The sequence below is a fragment of the Rhinolophus hipposideros genome (assembly GCF_964194185.1).
Source record: "Rhinolophus hipposideros genome assembly, chromosome: X".
NCBI classification, from domain to species: Eukaryota; Metazoa; Chordata; class Mammalia; order Chiroptera; family Rhinolophidae; genus Rhinolophus; species Rhinolophus hipposideros.
This window is the reverse complement of record NC_138046.1, coordinates 105,800,303-105,817,669: the sequence shown is the minus strand read 5'-3', so window position 1 is coordinate 105,817,669 and position 17,367 is coordinate 105,800,303. Positions and strand designations below refer to the sequence as shown.

Genomic DNA, 17,367 nt, shown 5'->3' with positions numbered 1-17,367 from the left:
TTTTCATATCATCTCTTTAGAGACCTTTGGAATAGGGATCTTTTTTCTTCCATAATTTCAAACACCTGAATGCCAATGAGGTGTGAAATTCATAGCTTTAATTTCTCATACAATTTGGGACACAAATTATAATTTAGAAAAAGAGACAGCTAAACAAATGAGTGTGGACACATATATCCTCACATACAAATGCTTTGATAATGGATGCTTGTTCATAGAAATCCGAAATACATAGTTTGCTGTTATATCAACTTACATGTGACCATGATTTTCTTCTAAATGTAACAATCCTTCTCCTTTTGAATATTTTATGGGAGTCTTTTAAAGAGACAGTAACATATATCAAAAGAAAAAAGTGAGTCTACTGTATGTATTTTATGTATGAGAGCATGCACAAAATGTATTTTTAACTAGAGTCTCAGAAAATATTAAACCTATGAATAATAAAACATGACAGTCAAGAGCTTCAAAAATCTGAGAACTTCAAGCATATCAGATAAAATATGAAATGGTGTTATAAAAATGTAACTGGATCCCATTAAGATAGTTTAAAAGTGCATCAAGGAATTTATATAATGAGAGGAGATTATTGTTCTTCTGACCTTATATTTTATTAAAACTCAACCTTTGATTCCATGATAAATAAAAGTTCAATGATATATGTATATCTCATCCTTGATCTTTCTGAAATGTTATATATTAACATAAAAAGTCCTGATATGTGATAGATAAAATGCAAATATTTTGGCAAAAGCTAATTATTTTCCAAGGACTGAGGTGATATTTAGCTGAAGTTCTTGTTTTAAGGAGTGATATCGAGACAAAAATCTATTTGGATAGCATGGAACTTAAGAACAAAATATTGTTAATGAGAATACTGAGATAGAATTTTATGTTCAAGCATATACGTTTTTAATAAATTAAATGAAAATGTGGAATACAGAACCTCAAATATGACATAGATGAATACCATATGACTAGTAGTGTTTATCTTTTATTTAACACGTATTTATTGGGTATCTCTTCTGTGGGAGATATTATCGTAAGTACTAGTAATTATGTAAGTAATAAAACAGACACAATTATTGACCATGGGCTTGCATTACAGTTTGGTACTATAAAATTTGGTGTTCTTTCAACCAAACATAGGTCTAATTCAGTGTGACATGAAGTGTTGTCATGATGAAGGATGATTGACAGCACACTTTAAAACACATCCGTAGCTCACACCCAACTCACTGCACTGAACAAGTATAAACTTATCACACATTGTAACTACGGTTCGACATGCTGCTTCCCATATTGAAGATCCTTGCCTTTCCGTTGTGTGGCACTCGGCAGCAGCATTCACCATATTTTGTGATCACAACGGAAAGGTTCCATGTCACACATAGCTCCTGGTATGGCAATTTCTGTCAAATAGAAGCATTATGGTGTGTCCTCACCCACCTTATTCACTGTATCTGGCACCATGTGACTTCTGGCTCTTCCCCAAAGTTAAAATGACCATGAAAAGTAAATGTTTTGAATCAATTCAGGATATTGCGGCAACTACAACAGTGTAACTAAAAACACTCACAAAAGAGGACTTCCAGAACTGCTTCAGAAAGTGGCAAGAACAATGGGATGAGTGTGTTCAAAGCAAGGGGTAATATTTTGATGGGGATTAATGGCGATTTATCTTTCACTGTCATATTTTTTTATTTAAACATTCACTGTATCTTTTGATCACACACTATATATATATATATGTGTGTGTGTATATATATATGTATATATATATATATATATATATATATATATATATATATATGTATATATATATGGTAAACTGTCAAGTAGTGATAAGCACTCTGGTGAAAATAAAACAGGGAAACTACTTTAGGCTAGATGGTCAGGAAGTGTTTCCCAATGTTTCCCAAGTGGACCTGAATGATTAAAAGAACCAGCCATGCCATGATGTGGGGAGGAGATTGAGACAGAGGGAAAAACTAACACAATGGCCCTGATGCTGGAATGAGCTTTGTGTGATTAAGGAGCTCAGAGAAATCAAATGTGACAAGAGCAGTCACTCTCAAAGTGTGATTACCAGACCAGTAGCCTCTTTATTCAATTAGTTAATAATATCGTATTTTTTTTTAAGTTTATTGGGGTGACAACTGTTAGGAAAGTTACATAGATTTCAGGTGTACAACTCTGTAATACATTATCTATATATCACATTGTGTATTCACCACCCAGAGTCAGTTATCTTTCCATCACCATATATTTGATCCCCTTTACCCTTATTTAACACACCCTCCCCCCTTACCCACTAAACTATTGTCTGTGTCTATGAGGTTTTGTTTCTTCATTTGTTTGTCTTGTTCTTTTGTTCTGTTCAGTTTTATATACCACATATCAGTGAAATCATATGCTTCTCTACATTTTCTGTCTGATTTATTTAGCTTAGCATTATAATCTCAAGATCCATCCATGTTGTCACAAAAGGCACTATTTCATCTTTTCTTATGGCAGAATAGTATTCTATTGTATATATACCACATCTTCTTTATCCATTCATCTATGGAAGGACACTTTGGTTGTTTCCATGTCTAGGCCACTGTAAATAAAGCTGCAATGAACATTGGAGCACACGTGTCTTTATGTATAAATGTTTTCAAATTTTTGGGGTAGATACCCAGGAGAGGGATTGCTGGGTCATATGGTAATTCTATTCGTAGTTTTTTGAGGAACCTCCACACTGCCTTCCATAACGGCTGCACCAGTCTGCATTCCCACCAACAGTGTATGAGGGTTCCTTTTTCTCCACAGCCTCTCCAACAGTTGTTACTGTTTGTCTTGTTGATGATAGCCATTCTGACTGGGGTGAGGTGATATCTCATTGTGGTTTTTATTTGCATTTCTCTGATGATTAGTGATGTTGAACATTTTTTCATATGTCCATTGGCCATTTGTATGTCCTCTTTGGAGAAATGTCTCTTCAGGTCCTCTGCCCAGTTTTTAATTGGATTGCTTTCTGTTGTTATTGTTGTTGAGTTTATGAGTTCCTTATATATTTTGGATATTAGCCCCTTATTGGACGCGTTGTCATATTCTTATTAGATCCTTGAATTGAAAATTATGCTGTGGTTAAGTATATCTTTAACATTTGGGGAAATTGAATAAAGAGTATATGACAGGATCTCTTTGTCCTATATTTGTAGTTCATCTGTAAGTCTGAAAATATTAGTATTTGAAAATGAAAGTTTAGAAAAGTAACAAGCTACTATAAATCAAAGTGAATTGTTTTAAGCAGTGGAATCAGTGGAATGCTGTGATGTAGCTTGTGTTTTAAGAAAAAATATTCTTGCTATGGTGTTGAACATGGGTGGGAAGAGACAACCAGTGTATGTGCAATCATCAATGGAGGGACTGTTGCCATTCTCCAGAGGAGAAATGGTGTGGCTGGGACTAGCACGATGGTAGTGGTGGTAAGAGCTGTGGGAAAATTCATGATAGTAGTCTTTGAAGTAATAACTTACAAGGCATGGATTGGTTGGATTGGAGGGGCAGAAACAGAAAATCAAAAGATCCCTAAGTTTCAGGCCAGAACCATTAGAATGATTTATTGAGAAGGCAAAGATTGAAGTGGAAGGTCGGCAAATAATGACACTTGATTAGTTTTATAAGAAAACTATTAAAGTAAATCTTAATAGACAATTTGCAATATTGTTATGAGCATTGTTTATTTCATTTTAAATATCATTAAAGTTGTCATTAATTTAGCTCGATGAATGACATATTGACTATAAATAAGTTAACTTGCTTGGGTAGTCTCATATTTATCCTGAGATTTTTAATTGAATGCATTTTGAAAACATGAAATTGTAAAGTATATTAAAGAAAATAATTCACAATACCAACAGGTATTTTTAATTTGTTCTTAGGAATTTTTACCTCCATATGTAATGTATCTTTTTTTTTCTCAATAGGTATTTGTGGAGAGGCTGCTTTGTAGTAGGCACTAATCACTGAGGATATACCATTGAACAAAACAGACCAAAATTTCTGCCCTGATAGAGTTTACATTTTAGTAGAGGTGAACCAAACAATTTACGAAAAATAAGTAAATGAATGGTATGTGGGTGAAATAGAAAGTTTAGGCAATAAGTAATATGAATGTTAAGTAAGATGATACTAATTATATGAAGAAAATAAGGCAGATAAGGAGGATTGGTAATATGAGGGGAGGAAAGTATTTAGGGTCTGGAAGGGATTTTTCTTTTAATTAAAGTTTATTGGGGTGACAGTTGTTAGTAAAGTCACATAGGTTTCAAGTGTACAATTCTGTAGTACATTATCTATATATCACATTGTGTGTTCATCACCTCTAGTCAGTTCTCTTGAAAGGAATTTTAATTTAAAATAAGGTCCTTAGGAAAGATCTTGTTGATTAGGAGTTGAAGGAGAGAGCCATGAGGATTACTGTTGAAAGAGCATTCCAGACAGGAGGAAGAGTAAATGTCCCTTAGCTGGTGGGCGGGGTGAAGGATGAGCAGAGTAAGAAGAGGTCCGAGAAGTAGGGGAATATGAGAAGATGACATGATTTGGCAGACTTAAAATTAACACGCTAGACCATAGGGGGCCATGGGCTGAAGTGGAGAAGCCAGTTAGTTGCAAGACTATTCTGGAAATTCAGGTCAAAGACAGTATTATCTAAATTAGAATTGTATTCGTAGAGGACAGTAAGAAATGGTTGGATTTTGTATATATTTTGAAGGTAGTGCTGGTAAGATTTGTTGATGGATTGGACTTAAGGTGTAAAAGAAAGAACGCTTTCAAAGATGACCTCATGATTGTCCTGAACGACTAGAAAGATGACATTGCCATTTACATTTGTTGGTATGGAAAAGATGACAGGAAAAGTAGGTCTGGATTGTGGGTGTAGTCAGTAGGTCATTTTGGACCTGATTAGTTTGCTATGTTCACTGGACTTCCATGTGGAGAGGTCGGCAGGCAGCAAACTATAAGTAATCAGAGGCCAAGTGAGACAACCAGATCTCTGAATAGGAAATAGTGCTGCACTGAATTAGCAGTTATATTTCAAGTGGCTTTTGTTTTGTTATTGTTGCCAGGAACTTAATATACAAGAATAACTTCTTTTTGGATTTAAATGTATTGAGACTGATTTCCTCAATTCTTATGAGTATTTTGTTCAGAATAATTTTATTTTAATAAAGAACTTGGAAGATCAAACACAGCTTAATTGCATTAATATTATTAAAAGAATGGGAACTTAAGCATTGGTAAATTTAGTAAAAATGATAGTCTCTTACAGGAGAGTGATCAGAATAGGGGGCTTTTTTCTTTCTTAAAGCAAATTGTATGTCCTTATCAGCACTTCCCCCCCCCACTTTTCCAACAAATTTATTATTACTTAAGCCATATTCAGGATCCCAGAGTGGGATGTACCCTGGGAGAAGGATGGAGGACAGAGGAGAAGGGGTGGAGCCAGTTTAGATCTTCCCAAGAAATGTGCCTTCTGCCCGCTGGTCATCCCAGGCCGACACCCAGGACATGGGGCAGAAGGACTTGTACAAACACCCGTCCCATTTGCACATGGAGATATCACCCCCTTTATCAGTCATTGCCTTCTCATAGTGGTGGAAGTCCAGGTAGATCTGCCCACAGTTCCTGGTCTGGTTCTGTCTGGGGAAGCGACTGTCAAAAGAGGCAGTCTTGGAATTCTTGATTTTGGTCTTAATGTATTCTGTCATGCTGCTGACTCCTAAACAAGCCGCTGAATCAGCCGGCTCCCAGTTCAATGTGTCTGCACTTATTTTTAATAGAATGTGGAAAACTAAAACTAAGATCACTCCACTTTATGTTATTTTGCAATGAAATAAGGAAACTCATGAAACCATGTCAAGCTAGTTTGGATTATTTTGGATTGGAAATTTTCTACTAAAATTTCTACTAAACACTGTAAATGGTATAGAGGAACTAAATTCTTCATGTGAACGTCACCTGAGAGAGCCATCAAGCCATGCGTTTCCTTCTGTTTTCCTATTAAATGCATGGAAGTAATAAAGTAATAACACCAGCTATTATATTAGTTTGAAAATAAAAATAATGCTGTATACCTATAAATGTGAATATATTTTCAACTCTTCAATGTAATTATACTTTGTAGAAAGGAAGCCTGTTATTTTTATCTTTATCAACCTTTCTTTACCAGGAAAGAGTATTATTTGAAAGTAAAGCAGCTTAGACATTTAAGTAAGGATTGGAAAGACGGACAATATTATGAACCCTCTCTTGAACAGGAATCATTTTTAAAAGCACCGATATAATAAATTGGAAAGAAGAGGTAGAATGAAAAGAGGGAAACAAGGAGAAATAACTTACCTAGGGATTGCTTGGCATTGATCAAATGAAGGAGTTTCTTCTGAGATTTTCACTTAGAATCCTTCAACTAACATTTGTATCATTGCTGTCAGAGTAGTTTGATTTCTCAATCATAAAGGTAGGGATTTAGAAAGGCAGGCAAACTCATAAATAACCTGGTCCACTGCCCCTTCCCCCTTTGACAAATGGTGGATCAGACATTTTCCTTCTAGATCATCTCAACACCAAACAAATTACTCAGCTATTATCAGCTCTCTTCATGTACCTGGCAATTTCTTGTCCTCTTACTTTGATCGTCTTTTCTATTCTCAGATGTGCAATAGTATGGAATACGTAGTGGCAAAAAGACTATCAACTAGAGGATAAACATAGAAAGCTAACTTTGGGGATTATCAATATAGCAGTTGAAACCCCCGAAAGCTTCCTTTGTGCTGACACAAGCTCCCACACACACTTATCTTCTATGCACTGGAAAAGGCTCATTCTCTTTTTAAAAATAACATTTTTATTGACATATAATCCACACAGCATACAATTCACCCATTTAAAATGTAAAATTCAATTGTTTTTATACATTTACAAGAGTTGTGCAACCATCACCACAATCAATTTTAAAACATTTTCATCACCCCAAAAAACGACTCCATAGGCATTAACAGTCACTCCCCATTTCAACCACAAAAGCCCCCCTCCTTGCCTCAGCCCTCGGCAATCCCCAATCTACTTTCTGGCTCTATGGCTATGCCTATTCTGGACATTTGTATAAATGGAATCATGCAATACGCTGTCCTTTGGGACTGGCTTTATTCACTGAATCAGAGGTATTTAAGACCCATCCACGCTGAAGCATATATCAGTACTTCCATTCTTTTTATTGCCAAATAATAGCCTGCTGTATGGGTATACCACATTTTGTTTATCTGTTCATCAGTTGATATCTATTTCAGTTGTTTCTAATTCAGGCTGTTATGAATAATGCTATGAATATTTTTGGATAACTTTTTGAGTGACGTATGATTACATTTCTCTTGGGCATACTCCTAGGAGTGGAATTGCTGGATTATATGGTAACTCTGTGTTTAACCTTTTGAGGAACTGCCAGACTGTTTCCCAAAGTGGCTGCATCATTTTACATTCCAAATAGCAGTGTACCGTGGTTCTGAATTCTCTATATCCTCACCAACAATTATTATTCTCTCTTTTTTGATGTGGTAAAATACACATAATATAAAATTTACCATTTTTACCATTTTAAAACTTACAATTCAGTGGCATGAAATACATTCACAGTGTTGTTAAACTGTCACCATTATCCAGTTCCAGAACTTTTTCATTATTTGATTACAACTGTCATGGGGGTATGAAGTTGGTAACTTGTTGTGGTTTTGATTTTCATTTCCTTGATTTTGAGCATGTTTTCATGTAATTATTGGCCATTTGTACATCTTCCTTGGAGAAATGTGTATTCAGACCTGTTGCCCACTTTAAAATCGGGTTATTTTTCTTTTCATTTATTGAGTGATAATTGCAAAAAGACTCATTCATAAGTTAACCATGACTGTATCTCATGAAAACCCCAATCATCCCACGTTGTCAGGTTAAACATATTTGTCACTGATCCTGGGCTTGTCCACTCTATAAAAGGGCATCTTTTTGTCATCGGAACATTTAGGTTGGGTTCCTGTATTCATGGATAGTGTAGAAGAAGTTGTACAATAAACAAATACTTTCACACCCTTCTCTTTGTGAACCTCCATCTCTGAAAAACAAATATGGAGAAATATGTTAAACGACAGAAGCTTTTATTGTATAACACGAATTTCTAGGATGTGCATTTGTTTTGTTATAAACTACCAGAGAGTGCTTTGAAAAGGATTGTTCTTCAGTCATTTTCTTGAGGGAAGTATTAGATAAAGAGGTATTATTCCACATTTGTTCATAGGGATGTACTTATTAGTAAAATGCCTAGTAGTTGATGTGTTGGTATTTGGTTTATAGTTTGTCAGAGCTAAATGGAATTTTCTATTTCCACAGTTTATAGGGAATGTGTTTCAAGACGCGATTTAAGATATAGGATGGACATTTTCCCCCCTGTTGCATTTATCATTTATTTTCGTGGGTTTCAAAACGAAGAAATTAGCTTATTGGCATACTTTTATGCTTAGTTTATGCAGCATACTAAATAAATGATAATCAGTGGACTTAGCCAAGCAAGAGAGTGGGACAGAGTGGGATTTTATTTGTGAATGGGTAATTACAGGTACATGTGTACAGTTACTGTTGAGCTGAAAAGGAAATGATGGTAAAACCAAGATCTTGGTTATCCTAACAATTTGCAGTTTCTCAGTCTATTTCTGAAAAAGGTGAGTCCCTTCCAAGATCCCAAGCACCCCCATCCCCCTGCCATTCCTACCAGATTTATTCCAAGCAATGGTAAATACACCTGGTATGCAAGGGAAAATACTCACTTTTCAAGCCAGTTTTGAAGGAGTCTCCAAGACATTGAAGGGAGCCAGATGGTGTGCAGACCATTCTACAAAGTTTATGATTACTTTGGCTAAAGCAGCTGGTCTCTGCAGTGAAAAAGTTGTCATGGCAGAAAAAAAAATCCCCCTTTTCCCTCAGTGCAGCTGGGCTTGTTTAAGGAAGGCTTTTCCCAGGCGAGTGTTCTCTCTGCGTTGGGCGTTTGCAAGTGTGTTATACTTAGAGAAATTAAACCAGTTCTGTTGAACCAAGTTGACAAACAACACACAAATGACCCAATGTTAAGTTTCTCATTTCAGTATGGCTTAATTGCCTTTCTTTTTTCTTTTAAGTTTTCACCTCTTAGCAGGTCTTTCCTGTCTAGCATCAGAAATAACAACTGAGTCTATTCAGGGGGGAAAAATGGCACTCTTCCAAAAGAGAAAGTGAACTTCAACAAATTCCTGGATTCAAAAAGGATTGCAAAGGAGAATTACTTCTGCCAGCTTTAGTCATTTGACAGCTCAGTTCACCTTTTCCAAAATGTCACCTGAAATCTCCCTCAACTTACTAATGAGAATCCTGCATTTAATTCTTTGATGTTTATGGAGAGAGAGAGAGAGAGAGAGAGAGAGAGAGAGAGAGAGAGAGAGAGAGAAAGAGAGAGAGAGAGGACTTGCACTGTTTACATGATAAGTTTAAATATAATTAACTGGTGTACTGTTGTCTTTAAGGTATTATTTTTTCATTCTCATTATGTAGAATTTAATGACACACAAGATTTTTGTAAAAATAACCTTGGAGTTGTAAAATTATAGGCTTTATTTTAGCTACAGGAATATTTATCTGAACAGATACCTAAGTGTTTCTGTAAAGAATGGGTCTATTTTACTTTATCAGCAACTAAGGGAAAGGTTAATAGCTATGATGTATCTTTTCTGTTGTGTGTGAAACATGCAGTGTTCTGGGCTGTTGAGATTTATGGTGTGGAGGACAAAGCAGGTGCTATTCCAAGCCTTCTTTTGACAACGGACTGTAAACTCGGCCCGAACTTATCTGTCAGAAAGTAAGTTAAAACAACATTAGGGAAAACCTAGAATTTCACACTTTTCCATACCTTCCTGTCTCTAGCTCAGAAATTGAGCCAGTGTGATTAATGGCCACTGTTATTTGTGAGCTTTCCAAGTCCCTACAGACGCAATGAACTGCACTCTTCAGCCACTTAGAAGGAAACAGGCTGTGAGAGCTCTACAGCACGACGTGTTCACAATTACGAGCTCTCCCCAACTGGAAAGAAATAGGGAAGAGGACAAATCATATCCCCATATTACACAGGCAAACCTTAAAATATTTTCCACACCCTCTCTCTTGTTTTCCTTCCAGCTTCCGGCACCCTACACTCCTGTGCGCAAATAGAGAGAGGGAGAGAGAGAGAGACAGAAAGAAAGAGAGAGACAGAGACAGAGACAGAGAGAGAGAGAGAGAGAGAGAGAGAGAGAGAGAGAGAGAAAGTCTATTTTCTATTTTTTGATAATCCAGAATCAAAGCCTAACTTTATTTAAACTTGTTTCTTACATTTTTCTTCATATAAAGCCAGTCAATCAGGCCTGCTGATTCTTTTGTCAAAATATGTTATAGATTTTTCCTTTCCTCTGTTAAATTCTCCCTGCCATCTCATGTTTATGTTATTCTGATCCCTGAGGCTCCAAACCCTCTCCCCATATTCAGATCATGCAACATCTTTATTTTCCTATGTCCTTTATTTTCATACTAGTGATTTCTTATATCGTCTCTAGTCTGACCTCACATCCAGGCTTGTACATTTTCTTTTCTCTCTAATACGGATTATCTCTTCATTCTCAAACTCAACATTTATTTCCATCAAGATGTACTTTTCAAAGCATCTTTGATAATCCTTCTTAGACCAGCCTCACCTAGTAATCATACTCTCATCTTTTGTGGAGGGAGGAGAGTACATTCTTCTAAACTTCTTACAAAGTTTTCATTCGATAATACCAATCGTGTCTTAGGCTCCTTTGTTAAGGAAAATAAAACTTCTAGCTCATTTTCACTCTTTCAATGGGTACTCTGCTATATACACAGTTGATATCCGATGCCTTGTCAAATATAATTCAAAGCAGGTCAGTTTGCAACCTTGATGAAGTGAAGAACCACGAATTCTAAACTTCCAGCAATCCCACAGCAGTCCCCAGTCCCTCCAGAGTACTTGTGGAAATTATATTCCTTATAAGCCATTGAAAATTTCGAGTGTGGTGCTTGCTAAAAGATTTCAGAAAGCAGTCTGTTGGTTAATACCTGTGCGGACAACCATGTACTGACCAAATAAAGAGAACATTTCCAATGATATGATCAAGAAGTGGGAGAAATTGGGTGGCCGGTTGGCTCAGTTGGTTAGAGCGCAGTGCTCATAGCACCAAGGTAGTTGGTTCGATTCCCACATAGACCCGTGAGCTGCGCCCCCCACAACTAGATTGAAAACAATGACTTGATGTGGAGCTGATGGGTCCTGGAAAAACACTGTTCTCCAATAAAATTAATTTTAAAAAATTTTAAAAAAAGAAGTGGGAGAAATTAATGTCCATCCCCCACCAATGTTTGTTCAGGCTGCCGCTTCACATCCTTCCCATATGGAGTGTTCTTTTGACTACAAAAAGGATTAGGCATCACTGTAGGAGAAAGGCACTGTCTGGTGAAGCTAATAGGGATTTTCATTTACATCCCATGTTTCATCTTGCAAATTACAATTCTTTCTCTCTCTCGTTCCCACCCAAGAAGCCCCATACATGCATTGTACATAAATGATGCTGTCGTTCTTCTCCATTGCTTGTTGATTCTTTTCTAAATTCTGAGGTCCTTGAACACAGATCCTATGTCTGGTTTCCCTGCATGTACCTGCAGTTATCTCTTTGCCTTACACACGACATGTGTTCAATAACTGTTTACTGAACAGAATTGAGTCACGTTCGAAAACTAGTCTATATAATGGACTCTGATGGTTTCCTTTTATTCTACAAAAAGATTTTCTATCCTAATTTTCCTTGCCAGTGTCCTACCACTCATAATACAGCATGCTATTCCATCAGGCCAGAAAATGCAGATGAACACAGCTGCTCAGATACTCATCATTACTTTTTTTGCACTAGTCTTAAACACATTGATTATATCTCTCTTATGGAAAGCAATTATCCTATTTTATGGTAGTTCCATTTGTATAAGTTTGTCTTTCTAGTGGACTATGCCTTTTTCCCCCCCCAGAGGGACACTATTTCTCACTGTTCCCAGAACCAAGCATGATGTTTGGTAAATAGTTGTTGCTTACTTCTTTTTTTGTAGAAGTTGATCTCCACAGTGTCCTTTCATGTCTTTTTCATCCTCTTTTTAGATTGTCTTAAGCTTGTCATAGGATTTGTGCGTTGCAGTTCCATTGTCTCTCAGCCTCCTACACTCTTTTACCAACTCCCCTTTCCTTTCCATATTTCCCAGGTGAGACACACGTTTATCTTCGTTTACACTTAGATGGCCTTCTCCTTAAGACCAGTGTCACACATGACATAATACGCATTACGTGCTCTGGAAAATAAACCATAACATATGTGGGAATAATTCCATAAATTTTACTGTAATCTAAAAGTGTTTTTTTAAAAATCCTATTTACTATCATAATTTTTCAGGTCTCTCTGGTACCTAAGATGCCCTCACTTAACAAGGAACAAAATGCAATCTTCAAATACAAAATCTGGAAAGATCCTTAGGGAGACTACTTGGCACATAAATAAGATACATAGAAGGTAGGAAATGACTCCATGTTCACACCAGTAGTCGGTGGCAGAGTGACTATAAAGCCCAGGTTTTCTGGCATAATTATAAGGCTACATATCGGTCATGGCAACTCATGTCTTTATTCACACTGACCTTGTCTTTAATTGTGTGGAGTATCACAGAAAAAAAATGGTGGTGTTTGTACAGCTTAAATGAATGAATACTTTCTGGTGCATACATTTATTTTTCACATTTAAATATCTTAGAGGACTTGAATTTTTTAAAGAAAATGTTTAGGAAAATATGCTTAAATAAGTGTATTTTAAAAGACATTTAAAAGTTCATTTAAAAGACAGAAAAACATTGCGAATTGATGGAAAATGAGGAAACTTATTCAAAGTGACATTCATTGCAATTTCTTTCTGATATCAGATATTGAAACAATGCATTTAGTAGCACTGTTCTTCCTATTACCAAACTGAAACAATTTGAATGTCCATCAACAGTAAAATGGATAAGAAACTGTGGTAAATTCACACAATAGAGACCTATTTGGAAATGAAAATGATGGAACTATAACTATGTGCTATAACAGTGATAAAGTTTGAAACATAATCAAAAGAACTTAGACTCAAAGGAGTACTTATTGTGTGATTCTATTTGTATAAAGTTCAAATCTATGTGGTTGGAAATCAAGATAGTAATTACTGCTGGGAACATCGAGTGGGTAGTGATTGGGAGGGGCATGATTACTAAAGAGTTTAGGCTTAATTTGTTCAGAGACTCAGAGATCTGGAGAGATTTGAATCAAGGGAGGAACATCAAGGTGGCCAGTACCTGCAAACATGAAGACCTTTCGAGGAGAATTTAAAGCAGGGAAGGGTTGTAGTGTTGCCATGGCCAAGACATATCCAAGAGACATTTAGACAATAAAATTGGTGAAACTTGTATTTTGAAAGAATGTAGATGAAAGGTAGCAGGGAAACTATTAAGAGTGATTTGTAAGGTTTCCTTTTCCAGTACTTGTACATGATACATCACAGGCATAATGGGGAAATGGATTTAAAGGGATCTAGATTCTTCTCAAATTTTACTCAACATGTTTATATGAAATCCAAAATAGACTGGAACTTTAGTGATTTTATTTAGTTCTGAAGACTCAGTACTTGTTGTTATTTTGTTCAGTTAATGGAAAATGAAAATATGCCTGACAGTATGCTGATTTATATACATGCTAATCTGACAGTATTGTAGATCATAGGTCTCATCATACCTATTCATTTGGGAAATGGGAAAAAACAAAACTGTATACTATGAAAGAAGTCCCTATGTGACATATGTAAGGTATAATTGGTTTAACAAATGTGTATGGTGAATGCGTATTACCATGTTTGAAAATGAATGTGCATATATGTTCATTAAGTATTTTAACAGAGTTTTAAATGATAGCAGATCTTAGAAATCAAACTTTTTGTAGAAAAGAAAACTATTAATTTCACATGTGTACTCTAATAAAGTAGAAAGAGAAAAAAATGTGCTTTGGAATTTTCTGCAAATGCTAAAAATTAGAGCAGGTAAAGGACTTGACATAACATACACTTGATGTCTTACAATGAATTGATCTGTAACAAACTAATTTTCTTAGGCAGTGAACACATAAAGAATGTGATCTGAGTCTTACCAAAGTGAACATTAATAGAAAATAAATTATCTTTTGAGTATTTGGTGGAAACACCAGGAAGTCTTCGTAAAGGGATGAGATAATCCATGAAGCATTATTAACAAGCGTACATTCAATTTCAGTTAAAATCTTTGGGAAAATTCTTACAAAACTCACCAGATATATAGCAAACATAAACAGTAAATTGCTATCAATGCCTGTTGTGGCTATCCCTCGTGATAGTGACAGGTGCCGTCTTGATGCCCCATTGAAACATCGAAGTGAGCTAAATCATGTTGTTTAACGAGTTCCATTTGACATTTTGAACTTGTTTAAGGACATAGGGAATAGAGCTATTAACAGTATATTGAACTGTGAATTAATATGATCCATCTGAAATCAATTGATTTTTTGATCTATTCTAGTCATATGGAGAAAACCAACTTAAAACTTATGAATAGCACGTGGTCAAGAAATTTGGTACACTAAACCATGTTAGAACTAATTGTGCAAAAATGACGCCTTTACTCACACGATTTGTTTACAAAGGTATTATTATTGGTGTTTTACACAGCATTTTGAAAACAAGGTAGTAAAATGGCCCTCACGTTTGCCAGTGATAAGGAATATTGTAAAATAAATGTGGTAAAACTCCAAAGTTAGAGTGTGTGATATATATATATAAAGTATCCCTTAAAGTGAAGCTAAATGCATACTGTATACATTACTATAGAATATATGAGATTGGAGTTAGGTATTTTTCTTCCACTTGAAATTTTAGCGAACCTACGGTAATATTGCCAAGGATGAGTACTGGAGTATTTTCCTTCAAGGCCTTATCAAATGAGCCTTTTGTGACACACTTTATCATTTCATTTACAAAGAGTAAACTTAATGTGTTAAGAATTCCATAAAAGCAATTTCAGAAAGCAATTCTATAATTCTAGAGTTTTTATTGTAGATACAGAGTGGTAAAATTAACAGTCTTATAGCAGCAAGAAAGATGTCTGAACATTATTCTATTATAGTAGCTGCTAACTTTTCAAACTAAAGTCTTAAGGGGGAAAAATGGTCCATGGTTTCCCTGTTTGCATTTGTCCATGGTTGTAAATAAAGACATATCTTAATCGAAATGTTTTAAATGTGTAACTAAAATAAATTTGGGAAAAATCACAATAAAGGACCCCAAACTTCTGTAATATGGTTCTTAATCATCATACTTCCCCTTCTGGTTCTAAATGTACATATTCACAATAAGGTAAAAACATAAGAAGCAGTCATATGTCTTGACATGAGCCTTTTAAAAAAAATCTAATTTGCTAAAATAAAATCTTGTAAATGGACCATATTTAACAAATGAATTTGCTACAATATACTCTTAAATAAATCTTACTCATACATATATATGTATTAAAAAAAGAGATAATAGTCATGTTTCAGCTCTAAACTCAAAGGCAATATCTTGGATATCTTCCCAGTGTCCTCCCACCCCCAGGTCTATTTCTACACTCTCCCAAATGCTGTGTGCACGGGAGGAGGACTAGAAGGAATGCATCAGGGGCTCCCTGTCCTCTGTCTTTCAGCTGGATATTGCCAGTGAACAACAACAGAAGATCAGTGAGAGGGAGACACTGATTGTGGGATAATTTGTTTTCCTGAATCCCTTTCTTCCAAGTGGCCTTTGAAGTAAACTGGTGATGAGATAAAAAAAAAAAATCACATCTCCTGTCAGAAAGCCTTCTCAACCCAGTTCATCCTCTATCTCTGGGTTCTGATAGCTGTCCCATCCCTCTGCTTTGTCATGACAACATTTGTATATTGTTCTTTATATTAAACTCTTCTGAAATATCCCAGTTCAATTATGCTCTTTGTTTCCTGGGGTGCAGGAAAATACCTGATACCTACTTTTTCTAACTGGCTTTGAAAATTTTACAGTGACATAGGCTCAATTTCGAATACATTGAAGCTTTAAATTTATATCATTTACATATTTATATAATGCCTATATTCATTCATGTTTAATCATAATAAAATATATACCTATCATGTAGTTGAGGAGTGGTTTTAAAAGAAGACCATTCATTTTGCTGCTTTATAAAAGGTTTTATGTGGATTGTTTCAAAAATTTGGAATTTGACTCTGTATGTAGAAATTGATATTTGTTTTACTAACGAATTATGCACTCAACTAGTGTAATTTACTTTAGCTAAAGATCTCAGAATTAGATTTAACATTTGTGAATTGTATATTCAAGATCACTGACAAATTTTCCAGTAGAATAAATGTATGTAAATTGTAAAAGTAATTACTAAAGAAAGGAAATTTGAATTTTGCTGTGACCATTGGAGAGAAGGTATTAGGTGATTTTTTTCCTGTTACCAGTAACACTAAATTAAAATCATTAGAGTTCTCTTTATATGTGAAAAATTATACAGGGACCAAGACTTCAGAACTGTTTGCCAGTTTCTAATGAGTTTGGAGCATGATGTTGATGTTTAACTTTTTTTATATCAAGAAATATTACTAAAACTAAATTAGAAAAATAAAATAAGTTTAAAAATAAAAATATAATGTCTCAATAAAGTGTCTCTTCAAAAATACGTTTATGGAGAGAAGATTTCTGGCTATGGTAAAGTATGGAATTTAGCAAATACTTTCCCCCAATAATAACAATAAAGCTAGAAAAAAATTGATGAAAAGCATTGATTCAACACTTTTGAAATTGACCAAAGGCATGCATTAATCTGAGTTATAGTTCATAGCTTTGTAGTATAAATTAAAACTATTTAGTACTGTGTAGATGATGGAGTATCATATTATGATTAAGAGTTGAAACCCTGGGTTCAGACTGCCAGGTTCAAAGCCTGGCTCTTCCACTTAGGTGGTTTTGTGATCAATAGCAGTTTATTCATCCCATCTGTTTCCTCATCTATAAGATGGATTGTTTTAGGTATTTATATAATATAATGCATATTAACCACTTGGAATAGAGGCAGGCACATGGTAAGCACTCAACGAATGTTAGTTGTTCTTATTTATGTATGTTTCTTCATCATAATCTGGTTTCTTTTTTT

At 35.2% G+C, this 17,367-nt stretch overlaps 2 protein-coding genes across 3 annotated transcripts in view; one reads left to right on the top strand and one right to left on the bottom strand.

Annotated features, from left to right (window-relative positions):
* IL1RAPL1 (interleukin 1 receptor accessory protein like 1) overlaps nt 1-17,367 on the top strand; it is a 1,302,015-nt gene that overhangs the window by 412,821 nt on the left and 871,827 nt on the right. The window lies entirely within an intron of this gene.
* LOC308495300 (cytochrome c oxidase subunit 6B1-like) lies at nt 5,499-5,759 on the bottom strand (the record flags this gene model as incomplete). The annotated part of the gene is made up of 1 exon (XM_081043214.1): nt 5,499-5,759. The coding sequence occupies one exon, from the start codon at nt 5,757-5,759 to the stop codon at nt 5,499-5,501; it is 261 nt and encodes an 86-aa protein (XP_080899340.1).